The sequence below is a fragment of the Salarias fasciatus genome, chromosome 18 (assembly GCF_902148845.1).
Source record: "Salarias fasciatus chromosome 18, fSalaFa1.1, whole genome shotgun sequence".
Taxonomy (NCBI): domain Eukaryota; kingdom Metazoa; phylum Chordata; class Actinopteri; order Blenniiformes; family Blenniidae; genus Salarias; species Salarias fasciatus.
The window spans coordinates 13,296,753-13,317,872 of record NC_043762.1 but is presented as its reverse complement, the minus strand read 5'-3'; the positions used below and the strand labels follow the sequence as shown (position 1 = coordinate 13,317,872).

The window sequence follows — 21,120 nt, the reverse complement described above, 5'->3', positions numbered from 1 at the left end:
GTCACTAATTGCAGGTGGTTTAATGAGGGAGCTTTGTAGGAGGCGTCTCCTCTCGCTGTACGTCTCACGGTCCGATGAAACGCTCCGTGATGAATTGCCCCGATTGTGATGGACTTAATGGGAAATCATTACACTGTGGCAGACAGTGAAACGAAACAGGAAAAGCAAAAAAGCGTGAGAACAGTCGACATTTCCGGATCAGAGAGAGACGAAAGACGAGCGCTCGCCTCGCCGTTGAGGGAGAACCTGGGCGGCTCATTAAATCAAACACGGATACAGTAACGGCTTCCGGAAAGGAAACGTCACTTTCATTATCTTCATATGCAAATAAATCTGCTTTCCTTCAAGTCTCATCCTTTACTTGAAATGCGTTTGTCTTTCCTCCCGGTGATGTATCTGTAATTTTAAGTAAATGATTCGATGAGAGTAATTACTCTGGAAAGGTGTGTGAGAACCAGCTGAGGGATGTTGAAACACCACAATCCAAAGAGAAAACTATTTAAAGCCAACAAGGGAAACGAAACAGCCTGAGAACTTAAAAGCTCTCATCAGGTACCTGCGTAAAAGACGCTTTGAAGCTCATTAAAAGAAAAGCGAATATTTTCCCTGACAACAAATCACGAGGCGAACAAAACCAACCAAGCTCTCTGACCTAAAAACACTTAGCATTATGTTTTTACTGGTTTAAAAAGAATAATTACAAACCAAACACACAGTTAAGACCAAACTGAACTTCTTTTGACGGTTTAATTTTCTTTTTAAATCTGCTACTCTCACTTAATATATGAGTCCGGCAAACCTGAGATTTTTTTTTTACAGCAGCAGAACTGACTCAATGTGAGAAAAACCTACAGAGCCGGAGTTCCTCAGTAAAACAACTCGTCACTTGTTCTGTGGCAGGCTGATGTGTTTTTAATAGATTCTGCACAACAATGAGGCTCGGCGGCGCCGAGGAGTAAAAAGCTACAACAGGCCGCGGCCGCAGAAGCAATTTGGAGCCTCGCAGGAGGATTTCAGCGTCGTCGTTTGTGTTGACAATGAGAAAATTTATGAGCAGGCCGCATCATTAAAATGAGAGCGAGTCCTCGAAAATGGCACTACGGATAGGAAATCACACTTTCCGGGCCGCTGGAAGTCTCCGTCTATAAATGTTTATAATGTTTATGAGCTCTTTCTTTTCCTCAAGAGGACAATTTCAATCATTATAAGTTCTACCACGCTTCCTCTCATGCAGAAATCCATTGTTAAAAATGCATAAAATCCAAATTCCAGATAATTTTTTCGAACAAATCCAGCGTGAAATTATAGTGGAAAATACATCGAGTCTGAAATGTCACATTAAACTGACTTTCAAGATCAGAGATTTGAGTGTCTACATTTTATTTTGTACACATACGAAGAGCAGAAAATGGAGGGGGGGGGGGGGGGGGGGGGGGGCTGTTGGAGGTAATCTGAGGTTTTCCTATGGACATGAAATAATCAAAAGCAGATGAATAAGTGCTGTGTCGTATATTACAGTAGTTTATTTTCTTCATTTTCAGGTATTTGGAGGTTACTCACTGTAAAAATATTCTGATAAAACAAAAGATGGGACATGAGCCAGTTTCCATGCAGCTTTTGCCTCAACCTGATCTGACCGCCACCGAGCTTCATTAAAACTTCAGAGTGTTTGGCTCAATGAGTTTCATTGAATTCACCCAAACAACGGTTCACTGATAACTGACAATCAGAAATGTTTGATAATTTAGCTTCATTCTCTCTTTTTGATTAAGGTAAGACTCAGTTTATACAGTATATCTCTGATTAGTTCAAAATTGATATTTATATTGTTTTTCTAGCTTTAACAGGCTCCCAAATACTTCTGTTGGCAAACGCTCATTACTGTGGTCAATTTGAACAAATCACGAGAAACTGACCAACGACCGACGTATTTCACCAGTTATAGCTTCAATTTTGAATCATATTATTACAAATTCCAGAAATAATACACAAACAGTATTGACTATATTGTACTATATTGTTTATCAGGATGATTTAATCATGTTTTCCATTCATCATTAATTTGTCATGATCAGTGTTGAACAGGAAGCGGTTATAAACTATGGTAGCGCGTTTCTTAGTAGGTTAAAGGCGCAGTATGTGAGGTGAGTGTGTGTGTGTGTGTGTGCATGGTGGGATGTGATTATTTTCCTTTCTTATATTACAAACTATATCATTGTGTGTTGACTTTTGCTTGTGTGGAAAGCGCATCATAAATACAATCTGCCAGGTCGATTGCTCTTTTTTTCAGTCCAAAATGTCCTCCCTACAATGATCTAAATCTCAGATGGGTTTCCACACACACACACACACACACACACACACACACACACACGCACGGAGCCCAGCAGCCTCACGCTGTCCAAACCTCGCCTGGTGCCGCCGAGATGCCATCTGCCACTGCGGCTCTCGGCCGCTCGCCGGCGGTGACGAAGCGAAAATGATTTTGGCCGACATTGACGGAGGTCGAAGCAGAGTTCACCCTCCAACCTTTAACGCGGCCGTGGCAGCGCGCGCGCACAAACACACACACACACACACACACACACACACACACACCGCTGCCAGATCTGGCTGTTCCGCCGTGACGAACCACAAATGGCTGCAGAGCGAGGGCAGGCCGATCCCGGCAGATTTCCATCAGCGGCTCGCTAACGCTGCTTACCAGCTGCTGGCCTTGGGGTCCCCATCCGGCAAACTGCAGGACGGCGTCGTGCACCTCGGGGGGGTTCAGAGGCCAAGTTTCCCTGCGGAGATCGAACATTATATCATTATAAATCTGCACAGTTTTGCTGGAACAGTCTCAGAAAAACCTGGAATAAATCCCTGGAACCGGCCTCTCGGCTCCCTCAGCAGGATGCTGGTGGTTTTTAGACTGTGGTTGTTGACTGTCTGAATAAAGGCAGTCTCAAACTGTTCATATTACATAAAAATTTCAGTTTAGATGAGTTTTAGATTGAAATCAGGGTTTTACTGTTGGACTACCTCTGTTTTAGTGACTTTTGAGCAGGATAAGAATGTTTGTGCTGGTTTTGAACCAGTTTTACATTCTTTTAGCTCAAGATGCCACAAGACGACAACAGCAAACTTTAATTTAAGCTTTTCTAAACATTTTGTTCTGGTTAGAAGTTTTTGGATCAGCCCCAGGCTGATTTTGGACCAGTTCAGGTCATATTACAGCCACATTTAAACAATTTAAACTAGGTTTGTGACTAGTTTTGGGACAGTATTCGAGATCTTGAATAGGACTTTTTTGGGGGCTGGTTTCAAACGTGAGATGAGATTTTTTTTATTCCTGGTTTGGTTTGAATTTCATATTTTCCTTTGATTTGAGAACATCCTGATCTGTTGTCGCGGTTCAAACAGAACTTTTAGAATTTTAGGCCAGTTTAAACCAAGTTGGTCCTTTTTTTTTAACTATTTCCATCAGATTTTTTGAATAATTTTGTGCTAGATTTGAAATATGATAGCTTTTCAACTAGTTATAGATAAATTTGGGTACGGTTTTATATTAGTTACTAGTTTTGTACCAGTTTGTATTAGTATTAATTCAATCCAGTTCCATCGCTGTAATAACTAAATTCAGATTTTTGGGACGGGCTAAAATGTAACTTTGGATGATTGGTTTGATACCGGTTCAAAGTTTAGAGTTTAGACTTTTGAAATGGTTTAATGAAGATTTTTGACCTAGATCTCGAACTGTTGCTCACTTGCTACGTAAAGCATAATGTACCTGTTTTATAAAAGGGCTATACAAACAAAGTTAGAGTGAAATTTGTTCTTTTTCCAACTTTGATTACTTTAGATTATTTTTCTGCTGTAAGAATAATAAAGAAAAGTAAATCTCATTGCAAGCTGCAATAAGAGTTCTCTCTCTGAGTTTTGAAATCATCTGAAACTTCAAAAAATGAAGTTTCCCTCTACAAAGACAAAAAAAAAAAAAAAACGCCCTCTCCCTCTCTACAGCACTCGCTCCACACTGCCTGTATGATACTGACTTTATATCTGGACACAAATGAGGGATCAGAGCAAAGACGGCAAGAGTTTTTCAGGATTGTTCAATTATTATAGACCTTCATCAATCACGCAGTCTGTTTTTAGCTCAAGCTGACTTTGCTGGGCTCGGTACAAACACCAAGCGGCGGGGAAGCCAAGCGGACAGAGATGGATGACGAGCTGAAAACCAGGCCAGGAGAGAATAAAGCACAGCAGAGCCCAAACACCCTCGTGACAACTCAACATTTAAATCCTGCTTTGGAATATTCAGCATGTTGTTAAACACCCACAAACACCCTCAAACATTTTAAACAAGAAGAACAGAATCAAATACTTTATCAACCTTTGGCTAATTCTCGCATGTTCTAGAACCCTCTGGAAGACTTACTGCGACGTGAGGCTGTAGATGATGTACTTGGCCGAGTACGAGTGTCGGTACAGCTGTGGGAGAAAACAGCGACTCGGTCACAGAGGCTCAAAAATCTGATCCAGAAAACGTTCCAGGTAGATTTTTCTCACCGGTTTTACTTCAAACGCAAAAAGCACATGTTCCAGGTCCGGAGACACTTGATACCTGGCTGCTCTGGATCGATCCTGGACGGCACGAAAAGAAGGGCTGGTCACATTATGTACTATCAGCAGACCAGATTATTTCACACAAGTGTTTCATTACAAGAGTGTAAAACTTTACAGAAGTTGGCATTCGTATTTTAAGACACTGAAAATTGGAAGTTATTTTGGAAAAAGGAGCAGAAGCCCTCACTCATTACATTTTTTTTTTTTGACAATGCCACACACATAAAACCTAATTAATTCCTGGCAGCCTGAATATAATTATAGTCATAAGACGGTTAAAAATGGGTTATTTTCAGTAAATCGACACGCTGTTCTGACTCATTACTTTTGAACTCTTTATATTTGACGCTTGAAATTTTTTGGGAAACGTTCCACATCATAAGACACGATTAACCTTCAAAATTCATGCCCCACAGTCATGTATTCTAAAAGTTACTGCTTGAATAAAAATGGCTAAAAAAACCCCCAAAAATATCTCTTTCTGCACATGGTTTTTTAAAATGTGAAGCCAAACACTGAGAAACACACTCACTCAGAAGGAGAAAACTTCAAAATAAAAGCACTTGGCGGTTTTAGATTGTGGGAAGTGTCAAGATCACACTGCTCTACTTCAGAACCAGTGGAATAATAATTAAAAACTAGACTAAATCTGGTGAAGTGAAATGATTTCATTTAATTTTTTTTTTTAAATACTCACGAAGAGCTGGTTGGGAACAATGACCCTCTGCTCCTTCGTGTCGGCGTTGAGCCTGATGACGTCTCCGTCCCTGCTACGATACAGCAGCTCGTTGTCTGCAAACCGTAGAGAAACGGGATCACAACCAGGCACCAAAAAGTAAAAGACACTAAAACAAACGTGTGGTCACTGGCATGTGGAATACCGAGCGCCACACTGAGCTGTGGTTCGTTTTATTCAATGTTTTAAGCGAAAACTGAAAACGGACAACGATGCGTGGCGTTTCTGAAAACAGCACCTACTAGTGACTCAACATGAAAATTACATCATTTTCTCTGTAACCTGACACTGATTTAAAAAAGTTGTCATCTCAACGCGAAACTTTTCTGAAATGAAACCCAAAAATGATGCGCCTTTTTTTTTTTTTTTCTTTACTTGAAACGTGGAACCGGAGCCTGATTGTTTTTCTAAAGTTTTTATAAAAATGAGTGGTTTCAAAATGGCAGGATTCTATAGTCAGCGTGTGATGAGGAAAGTGCCAGCCTCACACACATGCACACACACACATGCACACACACACACAAGCCAAGTCGAGGCTCCGACACGTGTTTCTGCCAGTGAAAACATTTTGTGCCGCCTCAGTCTGATGCCAACTTTCCATCGACTGGAGAAAACAAACAAAGAGTTGTTACTGTCGGTGCAGACTCAGTCCAGGAAAGAAACTGTCCATTTACGCCAAATCAATTCCATCATCAGATCTGAGCTGGGAGTCATAATAAAGTGGGGACAATTATCCAGTCGGTGGTTTTGTTTGTGATACAGTCAGAAACACAATCATCAGTAAAAGCAGCTTGAGGCAGCGACGGCTTTGCTGCTTTATTGTTAGAGACAACAAAACTGAAAATAACATTGCGTATTACCATTTAAATGTTACACCATTCAGAAATGTAGCTTCCTACAATAAAATGTTGCACAGTGTGTACTGCCTGATGAAAATGGAAAGAAACAAAAACAGATTAGCAGCTGAATGTCTCATTGACCATAAAGGCTCCAAAAGTACATCATGTTTTACTTCGTCTTCCTGGCTTCATTTCAAAGCGTGAGTCCTTTTGTTTATTTCCAAATTTTTGTGTTTTCAGACGCGGTGCGATGTGATAAATGCAGCGAAAGAAAAAGGGGCTTGGTAAGACATTAATAATTTAACTGGACTGAAATTTCTGTCATCCCAGCCGTTATCCTGCTATTGTTCTTGGTTTGCCGTCTTCCTGCTGCATCCGTACGATCGGCATGTTGGTCACTGACAGGAACTTTCTCAGGTCAAAATGAGGACCCAGTGGTCCTCTTCATGTGTGCACATGTGAATATTCATGTGTATGTGCACCTGTGGATGTGTACGTATAAGTATGCATTGATTTTTCCTTGAAGCGTCTTCATCATTCTATTGTGAAGCACTTTGAGCTGCATCAACGGCCTGAAAGGAGCAGTTACAGTAAAGTTTCGTTGATTGATTTTATTGATAGTGACTGTGGGAGACGTGCGTTGTGTTTACAGCTGTTGATCCAACATGCAGCAGGAGCTTTTAAGTTCTGCTGATCTGTTGGAAGGTTGAATGTCTCTTCTCTGGACCTGAGGCTGCGTGCGAAACTCAGAGGTGAGTCCAAAGACTAGTGAGGCAAGCGGTGATCAAAGAGCAGCTGGGATCAATTACGAGCCGCCGTGAATGAAGCCCACGAAATATTGATGAGGACTACTGGAGTGTGCTCTCGTCCCGCCGGGATTCTTATCAGCAGGTCATTAGCGCCAAATGGGAGGTGATTGCGTTCTCGCCGCCGACAGGATGCAATGTCAGGCGATGGATTGCTGGAGTTTCGTCAGGTGTCGAGGATGTTTTCATCACCGCGGCGAAGGGCACGGAAATGCAGTAACTTTGCTAATTATATGCTAATAAGCCGGTTAATGCAGGTAATCAGGGCGAGACAAAGAGGCAGATGTGAGTTCACGAAGTTCCTGTACGCCAACACGCAGAGTCACAGATGCAGTTCAATGTATACACTGTGAGTGTGAACGACTTTGTTGTGCAAGCTGTCTACACGTGTGCGAGCTTCGGTGTTATGCTGATTTATGTCCGCCTGCTGATTGTTTCCCCCTCTGCTGGGAAACAACTTAATGCAAAGGAGGAAAAGCAACATTTCCATTTGAACATGCTGCATTTTATATAAATTATCCAAAATATGGAGTTGGAAAGTAGTTTTTGTGTGTGTGTGTGTGTGTGTGTGTGTGTGTGTGTGTGTGTGTGTGTGTGTGTGTGTGTGTGTGTGTGTGTGTGTGTGTGTGTGTGTGTGTGTGTGTGTGTGTGTGTGTGTGTGTGTGTGTGTGTGTGTGGTGCTGTAGTTCAACTGTCAGACAGCAGGGGTCACTGTGTTTGCTCATGCCTCCTGTCTGAACTCAGGCTGCAGTTTCCTCCTCACTGGTGTAGGTCAGAGGTCAGAGGTCACAGAGGAGCTGCTGAGTTGTTCACTGTGAAAACGAGACCATCAGACTACAACAAGCTCAGTAGAGTAACTCTCACTGAGCCATTTTTCTTCACCGCGGAGAATCTTTAGTTTAAGAAGTAGTGCTGAGTTGTGTAATGTATTTTCTGGACTATAAGTGGCATGGTTTTTAAGTAGTTAAGAGTCAACTTATATCAAAGTGTAGCGCTGATTCATTTATAGTTATTGCAACAAAAACAAACGGATGTAAAATGCATTGAGTTGATCGTGCAACTGGTGAATTCGCATTAAAATCCAACCGTCGCAAAAGAAAACTAGCTTATATTCAAACGGAATTGAACACAAACCCACCCATAACTACCATATGCTATTAGAGTTCAAGTCCAAAACGTTAATAAAATCAGCCTGAAAACATAATTTTATCATTTCCTCATTTATAAAACACAGCCTATCATGACAACTATTTCAAAAAAAAAAAACAAGCAATTAAGCCAGCCTGAAGAATCATCTGCTCCATTTTCAAACAGCAATAAACTACATAAAGCATCCAATAACTAATATAAAACTATACAAGACCATCAGTAGCACACAATTTGAAGAAAAGGTGACAGTTGAAGGTAAAAAATGTGTTGAAGTGAGCTGGAATGCTGATGTGTATTAAATAGGCATCAGTGCTTTTCTTGAGTTTGTTGACCTTGAGCGCTTACATTCAACATATCATTCATTTATTTAATTCAGTTTGATGTGTCAGAGTCGAAACCTTTCATGTGTGTTTATTTGCAATGAAAATCTGAAGAGATGTTCGGTTTCTTTGTTCGTGCATCAAACGTAGAGAAAGAAATTGGACACATAAAAGGGTTTTTCAGAGTTTTATATGTACGGGTTATGTTTTTTAGTCGGATGAAAACAACTTTTTCTTTTTAACACAGGAGAAAAATTCTTAATGCCGCTGGTGTATTCTGAGTCATGGGCGTCACTGGCGCCCGTCGTAATGCGCCTGGAAATGTTTTGATGTGAAAGTGGGATTGGAAATGTCAGAGTCAGAGATTGGTTCCCTCACCGCTGAGCCATTTCGCGTCTGGGTCGTGGATGTGAAGGTCCAGTCCAAAGACATCCTCGATGGTTACTTTCTTCTTCAGGGCGTTACTGTCGTCTTCACCTGCCAGGACAAAGAAACGCAGAAACATTAAACATATGTCACATGCAGAGAGATCATTTATCTTCAGAAGGTTCAGCACCTTTTATTCTTTTTAAACTCAAGAGTTAATGTCTTACAGTTAAGAAGCAGTCTGAATGCAAATTGAAAGAAAGACTAATGAGAAACCCAAATGAAACTGTTCTGAAAACTCACCCAAAACTAGTTAAAAACCAGGTTAAAGATGCTAAAAAAAGTTTGAAGGGCAAACCAGGCTGATCAGCCTAAAGTCCCCAAAAAAAAGAACAAGAAAAGAAAAAAGACAACATCCAAAACATATTGAAATCATGTGGAACATACCAAACAGATAAACCCCAATATGAAACCATGAAAACATGTTTAAAACTAACATACAAATTAAAAAGTAGTCATAATATGAGTGAATAAAACAAGAAACAAACAAGGTACCTGACTGAAAAGATGCAAAAACTCGGTTGATGTCTGTCTAAATCCGAACACAAAAACTGTCATCGGCTGCTGATGACAATCTGGAGGAAATTCAGCTGGTTCAAAATAACGTTAGAAATCAGCTGGAACTTCGTCCAAAAACAAGCTAAAGATGAATCTGAAGGTGGGTGGAAAAACCTGTCTGAAAATAAGGTTAAACTTGAACAAACTCGAACAAAAAGAACATCAAAAACCGCAAAGACACCAGGCAGAATCTGCACAAAACAAGTGTAAAACTTCAGAAGACACAAGCTGTGGAGAACAATGCAGAACTACACCTCAGAAACCACGTGCAAAACAGCGAAAAATGAGGCAGAGCTTATTTGAAAAAGTTGAGTTTTGATCCTTGACTTTAGAGTAATCCTGTCTGAAATAAGACGACCTTTTCTTCAGGTGGAAAATGTTAATAAAACAAAGACAAACAAAAAACACAATAACAAGCCAGGCAAAACTAATCTACTAATCAGAAAAGTTTAAATTCTAGTCCATAAAACAATAAGAAAGAAGTTGCCTTGGTCAAAAATTAGTTAGAAACCATGCTAAACCCTGGAAACAACAGTTAAACGGTAGACTGAAATCCCGCAGTTAAAAATGGATGGAACGCAATCCAAACGACTAAAACAAAGTGTTTCGAAATTATATAAAAAATGATAAAAATGATGAGCCAAAAGTCCCCAAAACAGAAAAGCAGGTGTGAAAACCCACCAAAATCAGGTCAAAACCAGTTCAAAAGCCCATGAAAAAACGAGGCCTGTCCGGTCCAATGACCTGACAAGAAGCAAGGCCAAACAGGTAATAAAACAAAACAACAACAAAAACTGGTAAACAAAGCCAAACAAGTGCAAAAAACAAGAAGCATGGCTGAAAACCCACCAAAATTAGGACGAAGCACACCGGAAACTATTCCAAACCGCACCCCCAAAAACTGACGGGAAGCAAGGCCCCAACAGAAATGAGGCCAAAACAGTCGGAAGGAAAAAAAAAAAAAAATCCTAAGATGCAAGTCTGAAAATCCTCCAAAATTACGGTACTCCAAAAATTACCTGGAAAAAAAAAAAAAAAAAAAAGCCACAAGGTAAATCGTAAATGCAGTTGTTCTTGTTTCCAAGTTTCTTTTATTGCATTTGTTGGTTTTAAAGTGTTTTAAATGTCCACAAATCCAGACAAGGAAAATCAAGATTCTCATGTCGCCATAATAAGTTTAAAAATTGAGTTTTTGTTGTTTTTTTTTTAAATCTCAATACTTCTCCTCTCTGAAGGTTGCTCAGTGGAGAGCAGAGCTGAAAGAAGACGTTGCTCTCCTCCTGGTCTGGCTTCACACCGCTGCTCGACGTGGAGCTGACGGGTGAAGAGCAGGTGGAGCAGCGGTTCAGGCAGGCGGTGGGGGGGCTGCAGTGAGTTTGGACGTGAGGAAGTGCAAACTCTGTTCCCCCGTTCCAACCTTTCAACAGTCTGCCGCCACACACCTTCACGAATTCTGGGTTTCCAGTGACTGACAGCCTGGCTTTACTGTATAAAACGGCGCGCTGACGGATTCACCGACAGGCTTCACGTTGCGAGCGCCCGCCGAGATCTGAGTGTGTAAATGGTGTGTCAGACACTGTTGAGTGTTTATCGACTTGGAAAAAAAATCTGAGAAATTCTGGCAAGAAGCTGCAGAGCAACAGAGAAAAGCTAATTTTCAACACCAGGCAAAAGGGGAGCTCCAGCGCTGTGCCAATCTGACGAACGACTGGAGCCATTACTGCATAATCATCTCCATTACACAGGCCTGAATGGCATTACGCATTAAAAGGCCCATTACCCAGTGAGACGATGACCCCGCCTCCGTGTAAAACCGGTATACAATCACCCACCGGAGAAGCCCCGTCATCTGTAAAACCCTGCCCCCGTCGAAACAGGGTTATCAAATTAAAATAGCTGCCAGCGCGGCGGGATGAGGCCCAGTCCGGCTGCCAAGAGGAGAATTAATACGGCTTCATGTGAAGAGTCCAGACTTCAGAGCCCGCCCTGTGCGAAGGAGACACCAGGAACGTTTTCCAGCTAAATCCCCGTCAAAAAACAATCGTAAGCAGCATGAAAATCGCCAAGAAACCAGTGTGAAACGGAAGCCACGTGGACAACAGGACGAACAGGCAGAACTCTGAAACCAAGGTCAGAAGAAGACTCAACTGGCACTAAAGTTCCACCTGAGCCTTTTTCAAAAGGTTGTTCTCAGTGGTTCTGAGCACTGTTGTTGTGTAAACCGACATCAAAATGCAATGAAAGGCTTGTTTTCACTTTAAGAAGATATAAAACACAGAGAAGAGAGATGAGAGATCAGCAGTGAAAGATTCCCACCTTCAAGTAAATTAACATTAGCTTCCAATGAACAAGACAATAAAACTGTAAAATCTGAATCCTGTCTAACAGAACAGAAAATAGAGGGGAATACAGACAGATATATTCTGTCAGGTTTGTGTCTGCCAGTAAAAATATCTGCATCCAGTGGAGTGAACAGAATCTGGTTACTCTATTTTTTTTCTTCTTCTTTTTTGTAATTCATTTCCTTCATGTCTGACACTAAACTCATCCTGCGTGCCGTCCCTCTCTGTCCCACATTAAGCCGGTCTTGTTTCTCAGTAATCAGGTTTCAATTGAATTTTCAATATTTGCTTTATGCGTTTTTTTTTTCCCCTCTCTCCAGTTTTTCAGAGCAACCAGCCGAGGTGTGTGTGCTCCGAGCTTCATCCCACTGAAGTGTTTTCTCATGTTGCAGCTGAGGCTTCGTCACCTGAGGCGAACTGAACAGATCTGGACAGTGGTTGTTTCTCAGAGAGGAGACGGTGATGTAGGTGGTGTATCTCATTTGTCTGGATATCATACGAGTTATATTCTGAAACCTTGCAAACCAGAAAGAAAATGCCCATTTTAAATCTTTGGGGATGGATCAGATTTTTATGAATGAGCAGCGATTTTGAAGACGCTAAGCTGCTGTTTGATGCAGAATTAAACATTTTTCATACAAACAAAATCCTCAGTTAAGAGGATTAAGCCTCCTTAAAGTACGCCGTCCGATTGGTGGCGCATTTTTCTTGTACGTACGGGGGGTCAGCAGGATGACGGAGGTGACGATCAGGGAGCAGATGATGAGGATGACCAGCAGAGCGATGGCGATTCCCTTCCAGTTCCTCTGAGGCGGAGCGCTGCCCACCAGGTCCTGAAATGCAGCACAGGCACCACATCAGCATCGCGTTCCAGACGCAGCGTTAAGAAACAGCAATTCTAATTTCAGAAGCCATGTCATGTGGCAATGTTGTGAAACAATGTTAGAATAACAGGACTTCTGTCATCAGAATTCAAACACAGTTAATTCTATACCAATGATAACTGAAATGAAGAACAGATCATATAAGATTCAGAACAGTAACGCATTTCTTTTATCAAAAAAAACAAAACAAAAACAAAATCAAAGCGCACAAACAACTTAAGCGTCTGAATGAATGAAGTTATTTTGCTGGCTGAAGAGTAAACCTGTTCAAATGTTGCACGAATACACACTAAGATAAAACACACTGCTGAACAGCCAGCGATTAAAAGGCACTTCCTCTTCAACACTTGCACGCACGTGCACAGATCTGAATCTAAAGTAACCGTGAGCGCGCCGTCAGAAGGTCTGTTAAAGAGCATCGTCTCTGGACGTTTCACTGCATTTTGAACAAATGACTGTTGATCAGATTTCATGTGTTTTCTTAAAACTTGTGTCAAAATGTGGCGCTTTAAAATATACACAAAAACAGAAGGAAAATCTTCCAGAACTCTATTTAGAGTTATTTTCGTGCTGGGATGAAACCGGGCTGTATGAAAACAAGTTTGACAACAGTACTACACGCTCTGTATAAATCTACCTGTATTTAAACCAGCAAACATCTGAGAGATTCAGGAAAGTTTCAGTGATGAGCATCCGTACCTCGATGTGCTGTTTTGTGTAGAACTGTTTATATTGAAAGAAACTTGAGCCTGATGAAAGGCGGGATTCTGAAATCAGGGTCATTTTTACATTTGAACAGTACTTTTGATTGTCTTCAGACATTGGCCTTTAGATGATGCATTAAGAACGGGATGTAGCGCGGCTACTTCAGCCCTCGGACAGATGCGCGTGCGTCACGCAGCGGCTCCCTGCAGCTCCGCCTGATGGCTGGAGTGGATCCGCCACCGCCACACACACACACACACACACACACACACACACACACACACACACACACACACACACACACACAACAGGCAGAGCAGTGATCCGCTGTCCTCCTCACAGCAGATGGAGGACGGCTAATCAGCACGGCTTGAAAAGTACGCTGGAACGCTGCAAAAAACTCCACAGGACGCACAAAACAGGAGCGCGGGAATGAGGCTGCGTTCGAGTGGCCTCCGAAGACCGAACCGCCCGTCTTAAGCTGTTCTGATGTGTAAGCCGTGCCGGTGTTGAGAGCACACACACCGCCAGCCTCCTCCCGACGCACCGTGTCCATTACAAAGCTGCAGGAACAGACAGTTCTCTGAAATAACTGCAGCCGAGGGTTCGCCTCTTGAACTCCACGCCGCCTCTCACTCCCTCCACGTGGAGGCCCGGGCCGCCGTCGGAGCGCTTCTCGGCAACGCCTCATGTATTTTTATTTTCAGGAGGGATTACAGTACTCAGAATCCATCATTCACTGCTGCAGACCTTCACTGAGATGGACTCACATTTTTTTAAGCCTGTCCTTTTACACCCTGTAAAACAAACTAAAGCCCCTTTATCACCTGACATGTACTTCTATCACTCATATTAACTATATATCGATAAGTAGACTTCCTCAGCCTTGCATATGTAGCTTAGTATCTTTAAAAAAAAAAGCAGCAGTAATAGCAAAGATCATTGAACAATAATGGTTTAGCAGTTAGTTGCAAAGTTTCAGTTTTCTGTGCTCGACTGACATGAACCAGCAACACAGAACAGCTTAACACCAGCAAATAAAGCCATAAACAAGAAAAACCCAGTATAGACCACCACAAGCCAGCATCAACCAGACAAGATCAACCGACACTGCCATCAGATCAACATCTAGTCATGGTTTTGTGAACAGTTCCACACTGGAAAATTGGAATTTCCCAACTGGAAACGTTAAAAGTAATCAGTTTCATGAAGGCACCAGTTAAAAGTACTCCGGTACTTTAATCATTATGTCCCGAAGACGCGGCCTTACAGTTGCTCATGACCTTGTGATTCATGAACAACATGCACGATACAGAAAACATGGAGCCTGATCCATCGTGAAACTCTGCAGCAGAAGCGGCTCCGCTTAGCGGTTCAGGGACGAGCTGCTGGAGTTAAAGGTTTCTGTCAGGTGCCCCTTGATACCACACACACACAGGCGCACACACACACACACACACTCTGATACACACACCTGCACATTAATCACAGGGACAGACGAGAGTGAGCAGCTCCAGCCACCCACATCAGTCCAGCTGTTGATAACCTTGTAACCAATTAGACCTTGTGTGTGTGTGTGTGTGTGTGTGTGTGGTGGTGTGTGTGTGTTATACAGCAGTGAGTGTGAACCGTCCACCATTTAATGAGGGGAGCACGAACACGTGAGGCTGAAAGAGACAGCCGAGCAGGGACGGCGCTATTTATATCTTTAAAGACTTTGCAAGTAACTTTCCATTAAATGTTTAAAAATGATCCCGTGCGAGCGTATGTGTGTTTACTCTGCCGCTGTCTGCGCACGGTTCGTCTCACGGCGGAGTGAATCAATAACTCGGGCAGTGAGCACAAAAACAGCAGGCACATCAATACGTTGATTTATTGCTGCAGAGGTACGGATTCTCACGATAAGCTGCACGCTCTTGTTCGCCGGATTCATAGATATTCATCCCCCTGCGTTATCATCGGAAAGACACGTTACTGTGTGTGATAAACACGGGATCCAGACCTCTGACCGATCCCGGAATAAAGCATTCAGCAGCCTGACAGGCCTGCAGATAATAGTCTTGTTTCTGTATCCGCTGTCTTGCTTTTTTTCCCTGTAGATGTGCAGCAGAAATGGCTGAAGGAAGGTGCTTTCGGTTCAGGATGCAGGTCTGTGCCTCATGGAGAGGCTCTATAAATGCAAGAGTGACAAAACGGAGGAGCAAAAAATGTCTGTGCGTAGAATATCGGCAGACACTTTGATGCCAGCCTGGGAGGGATGTAAATAAATACTTAGTTCCAGGCATTTCTCTCTCTTTCTTCCATCCAGCAGAACGCTCTCTATAGCGAAAGCAGCAGAGGCATGAGGTGAAATCCTTTCAGACAGCCTACTTTTTCAATCTTAAATACATCTCCCACGGGCCCTGTGGGCTAATTCAGGCTGTGGAAATGTAGGATGGGTACCACTCGCCAGGCACCGGCGGCTCCCTCCTGCTCGCCACTCCCGTAAACGGACACTAGGTTATTCAATTACCGAGCCCGAAGAGCCGATCGATGCGCGATCAAAGTCTGTCGGACGTCTCTTCACGGTTCAGTCCGCCGCCGCTCGGCTCCGGCCTGACCCGGTCCTGCCGGTAATCTGCTCGGTCGATGTGGTTAAATATGTAACGCCGGCTGGACAAAGACGTGAACGACATTATCGCAGCTCCGCGGCGGGAAAAGTGGCGTCGCTGTCGACGGCTTCAGATGGTCTCAAATTCTGAAATAACTCCGAGTTCGATGAATCACAGTGAGGCCAGACAGCAGCAGCAGCAGATCCCATCACAAGACACCATGGAAATCTGTAACTGTAGATATTTTTTTCTATCCAATGAGCAAATTACATTAAAATAATTGCAATTTTACAGGTTTTTGTACTAAAACATGATTATGTACTAAAACGCGATATCAATTAAAACCTGCATTTCCATGTTTTTTGAACAATCAGATCTGTAGACGAGGGTGAGATGTTTAAAGCATCCAGAAGTTGGACGATGGAAATTTCCTCTGCTTCACGGTGACTTTGACTCAGCAGCGCTCTCGCCTACATTTCACTGTTATTAAAGTGTCTCGGTTCTGACTGCTTCATCCCTGAGTGTAATGAGCAGCGTTTCACCCACCTACTCAACAATGAGCTCCAACTCCGAGTTCACTCAAAATGCACAAAAAAAAAATCATTTCCATGAAGTCTCCGAAGAGGGATAACAGAGTCGAACTTCACATTATTTTTGTGATTTCCCTAATGTTCTGTGCATTTAAGCTGTAAACTCGAGTCTCTGAAGAACTTAACAAGTCAGGAAAAGCATCAGTTTTTCTGTCCATGAGGAGAAATCTGCATTTATGACAGTGTTTCAGAGGAAGTGGGATGTTTATCATACTTTTTACATTCATCTGCCGTCTGTAAATCTTAGTACTCGGAGGATAAAAGTGAATCTTCGTATGAAAGAAAGGAGGCAGACTCTACTGATCTCCCTGGGGAAATTATTTCGCTGCATTGAACTCGTCTCATATTCAACCTTAACCACATGACGAGCAGCAGGCTGCCAAAGGGCGGCGCCTGGGGAGCTGCTGGGGTCAAAGGTCATGCTCAGGGACCAACAGTGGTGACCCGTCAGCGATGGGATTCAACGATCGGAAACTTTCCTGCATAAATAAACCTCTCTGATCTCTAGGCCACCGCATCCATCCATCCATCCATCCATCCATCCGTCTCATGATCAAAATCAAGATTCATTGAACTGTGAAAATACTCCTCTTCACTTTTTAAAAGTAAAATTAATGACTCAAACAAAAAAATACTTGTAAAAAGCATAAACAACTTCATTACCATATAGATACGGGTTATTTTTACCTCTTGGCTTCCACATACTGTGAAGTAAAAGGATAAAATGTATCATTAAAAGGACATTAATGCAGAACTGAATGACCCAGTTGTGCTCATACGCTGCGGTGTGTTTGTTCGCCTTTGAAGAACTCTTAAAAAGTCAAACAGTGGATCCTCCCGTGAAGGGAAATGACTGTCTTCTGCATCGTTTGGGCCCCGGTGAGAGGTCCCTGACCGGCTCCTCCTGCACAGTGTGAGAGGAGCAGCATGCATCGCGGCTCATAGCAACACAAAATGCATCAATAAATGAGACCGCAGCCATTTCCAGCTGCTCTGTGCATTTCTGAAAAGACGAAGCCTCAATTTTTCTCTCTATTTGTCACTAGTTTCTTTTTTTATTCCCACACAAAAAGGGGGCTTCACCGATAAAACCTCCTTTAAGGTCAAGCTTCCTCCCCCCCTCCCCAACCTCCTCCTCCACCACTCTCTCTTTCTCTGTAATCCTCTTTTCCTCCCACTTTCCCTTTGTCTAACCATCCCTTTGTTTCCCCGCTCGCTGCTGAAGTGTGAAATGGATCTTTTCTGATCTCTGAGCACCTGGTTTCCAAGGGAACCCAGAGAGTTATTTGAGTCAGATTTGCAGTGAAGATGGTGCAGCCTGGCGTACAGTGGAGCATGGACTCATGGTAATGTGGCCGTGTTTCCAGTTTCGAGGGGACGGAGGCATTAACTCTGAGAAAACGAGATGGGGGGGTGGGAGGAGGAGGAGGTGGACATTTGAACCAAACAGTCTGACAGACACTGGACGCCTGACACATGATCGCTCACTCCAGTGTAATGCAGCCGCTGAGGGAGAACAGTCAAACTCCGGCGTGAAGCCTCTGAACACCAGGCTAAACTTTTCCTCTGGAGCATCAATAAGTCATGGCCATTCATGAGTGAGATTAACAATTCATGCCTGCTTCTGGCTCATGGTTCCTGAGCGGTTGAGCGTCGGCCTGCCTGTTGATCCAGAGAGAGTCGGATCGCAAGAGTCTGAAAACAAGTTCGAACGACGTGTGCTCAGGAAGCACCAGAGGGAACACGACAAGGAGCGTCGTTTCCATCTCTGTGGAAATGATGGCGCACCGTCCACACCGTCAGCGTGGAGACGATAGGAGCATCCAGAACGTCATGATTCCCACTCCACATTCTCCTGGATTTGGTAGTTTTATAGTCGAGCCACTGTATTAGTAAATCGAGCTTCGTCGTCGGTCTCTCCACTGTTGACAGCGTATTGTTCTCCAATCAATTCTCCAGTCAGTTCGTCTTGTCAGTGGCCGGTCTGGTCAAGAGAACATCATGAACTGATGAAGCTCCTTGGATAAACGCTTCATCAGACACATGACCAAGTCCAGTCGGTGGATTTCCTTTGTGATCGTGTGAGTCGATCACGTTTGTGCTCACAATATCAAGTTCTGTGCGTGCAGCGCTTTTGAAAATCGGGCCCGTTGTGTTTTCAGCTTTTCACAGTGGTAATGGCCCCCCCTCTAAATCAGCCTCAGGATGTCCGCTCTCCTTGCTGTTTGGTCACCGAGCTGTTTGGACAGACCGGTGTTGATGAGCCCAGTTTTATTAAATCGCAGTGAACTGGTGCCTTTAGCAGCTTTTTGTGTTGGACATTAGTAGATAATCTCGTTGTGGTTCTTCTGTTTTATAAACTGCCAGAGAGGGAAGTGCGATACTTTTTGTTTGTTCATTTAACTTTAGAATTGAGGGTTTCTGCCTTGGAGCCTCTGGTATCTTTGCTTGTTTTGTAATAAAGTTTCCACCTTCCCTGTTCAATTAAAAGTTTCAGTGTTCTGCTGTGATTCCGATCCTCACTTAAAGGAATCTTAAAGCTCACTTGCTAAGTTACATCTATCAAACCCCTGGACAGTCGAGCTTTGCTTTAACTCCACTTTAAAGTTCAGAAAGATTCAAACACACTTCTATTTACAACAAGGTCAAAACCTATAAGACAGTACAATTCAAAATATTTAAAGAGTGTATGGCACTGCTGACCCATTAGTTGAGTTCAGGGTTCAAAAGACCTGCGAATGAAAACTCTGTTGGTGCTGCTTCTTAAAGACATGAGTCACTTGCTGGAGGTCAGCAGGTTGAACGTCTGATGTCCAGGATTCGAATGACTGCAGTTTTTTCACAAATATGTCCAGAAGTGAAGGAACATCTTTCATCATATAAACATGATCTTCGTCACTTTAGACTGCTGTGGCTCTGTTAAAACCCCCATTTCACCCTCAGTGTCCTTGAGCACGGCGTTGAACTTCAAATTGAAACTCTCACTTCAGGTGGAGCGCCTCGCATGGCAGCCGTCACATTAACTCTGAATCTGAGAGACTGCTGCAATGCTGTAAATCTGCTCCATGAAAGAACTCCATTCCAGTTTCAATAAGTGTTTTAAGCATCACTTGTCCATGAAGGCCCGGCAGATGAAGTCTAAATTCCATCGAAAGCGTCCTGGAGTGGAAATCTGTTGCTATGCATTTTTCAATACCCAAGAATTTAAGCTTTTTACCTTCAGTTGGATCTGATACTATCAAGCTCCCTGCAACTTTAGACTGTTTAAAGAGACAAACGATGAATGGATGAACAAACTACACGGTCACACTCCCTCTGACCACTTCTCTGTGCTCCACAGAGGAGTGCAGTCAACCACCGGAGACAATAAGCAACACAACAAACAAAAAGACACAGAGGAGACAGGGGGGCTTGGTTGCTTTTGTCTGCATAATGAGTCAGTTGAGAACAATGTTACATAAAGTTTTTAAGCTCATTTTCGGATCGTGTGGTGTCCTGTCGAACACGAGGGCAGGAAACTGAGAGTTAAGGGCCATATTCATTACTACAGCACGTTGCTGCGACAGCATTTCATCAAAAGGGCAACTCGGTCTATTCATTATTGCATTGTCTGCCCTACAGATACTCAGGAAAAACCCTAACAATGAATAAAAATCATTTCTAATAGCCACTAAAACATCTAGAAAGTTATTGTTGAATCACAGATGTTCACATGTGAAATTGTAATGTTGGTTTACATCCTGGTTATGTAGTCCTGTAGCTTTACTTCCCATTCAGAGCAACAAGTCAAGATTTTCAGCTTCTCTCAAGATGTGAATTTAAACAAACTGCTACAATAACTTGCCAGTGTGGTTACAAAGGTGTGTAGAATTTCCCTCCGAGAGAATACTTCTTTGAATATATGTTCTTTCTCTATAATACCCCATTATACAAGCCAGATACACTCCAGCAGAATAAAATTGCTTGGTATTTTATTTCCGAGTCCACAGTGCAGAAAACATCTGGAGGCTGCAGCGTTCCACTGAGCTGAGTTCTGCTGCAGTGTTCAGTCATAATGCAACAAGGTCAGAGCTTTTCTATAGATATGAAGATATCTGCCTAACATTCAGGCCCTGTTGTATGGAGTTAATGTCTTCAATACCTGGAAAAAAAATGATTTACTAACAAAACGACACAAACATTACAATGTTGGAGAGTATTCATGTGCGCATTTTGACGGAAGTTTCCTCAAATTCTTCCAATTTTTAACCCCAGATACATTTCAATGTTCATCGTAACTCCAGTGCTGATCCTCATCTGGGTTTTCCTTCTTGGCTGGAGGTAACTGACCTTAACCTGAGACGGTTCAGCCACGAGAGACATTGAAAGTGTGGATTAGTGAAGCTCCGAACCAGAACCGGTGACCTACTTCCCTTCAATGGGCCGTAGTAGCAGCAGCCACAATAGCAGGCGCGCTCACTGGGCGGAATATTACGACGACACCTTTGACGTGTGGGTGAGAGAGGTGAGAAGGACGGAAGTGCGCCGAGTTGTTCTTTCACAGAAAGTCTATATAATATTAAA

At 42.8% G+C, this 21,120-nt stretch overlaps 1 protein-coding gene across 1 annotated transcript in view; it reads right to left on the bottom strand.

Moving 5' to 3' along the window:
- The window catches only part of LOC115405634 (dipeptidyl aminopeptidase-like protein 6), an 81,127-nt gene that overhangs the window by 18,422 nt on the left and 41,585 nt on the right, over positions 1-21,120 (bottom strand). The window contains exons 2-7 of the mRNA XM_030115269.1: positions 12,506-12,620; positions 8,840-8,938; positions 5,309-5,403; positions 4,555-4,629; positions 4,424-4,476; positions 2,705-2,786 (exon numbers count right to left, since the gene is read on the bottom strand). Coding sequence (XP_029971129.1) covers positions 2,705-2,786; positions 4,424-4,476; positions 4,555-4,629; positions 5,309-5,403; positions 8,840-8,938; positions 12,506-12,620 — 519 coding nt within the window. The remainder of the gene's footprint in view (positions 1-2,704; positions 2,787-4,423; positions 4,477-4,554; positions 4,630-5,308; positions 5,404-8,839; positions 8,939-12,505; positions 12,621-21,120) is intronic.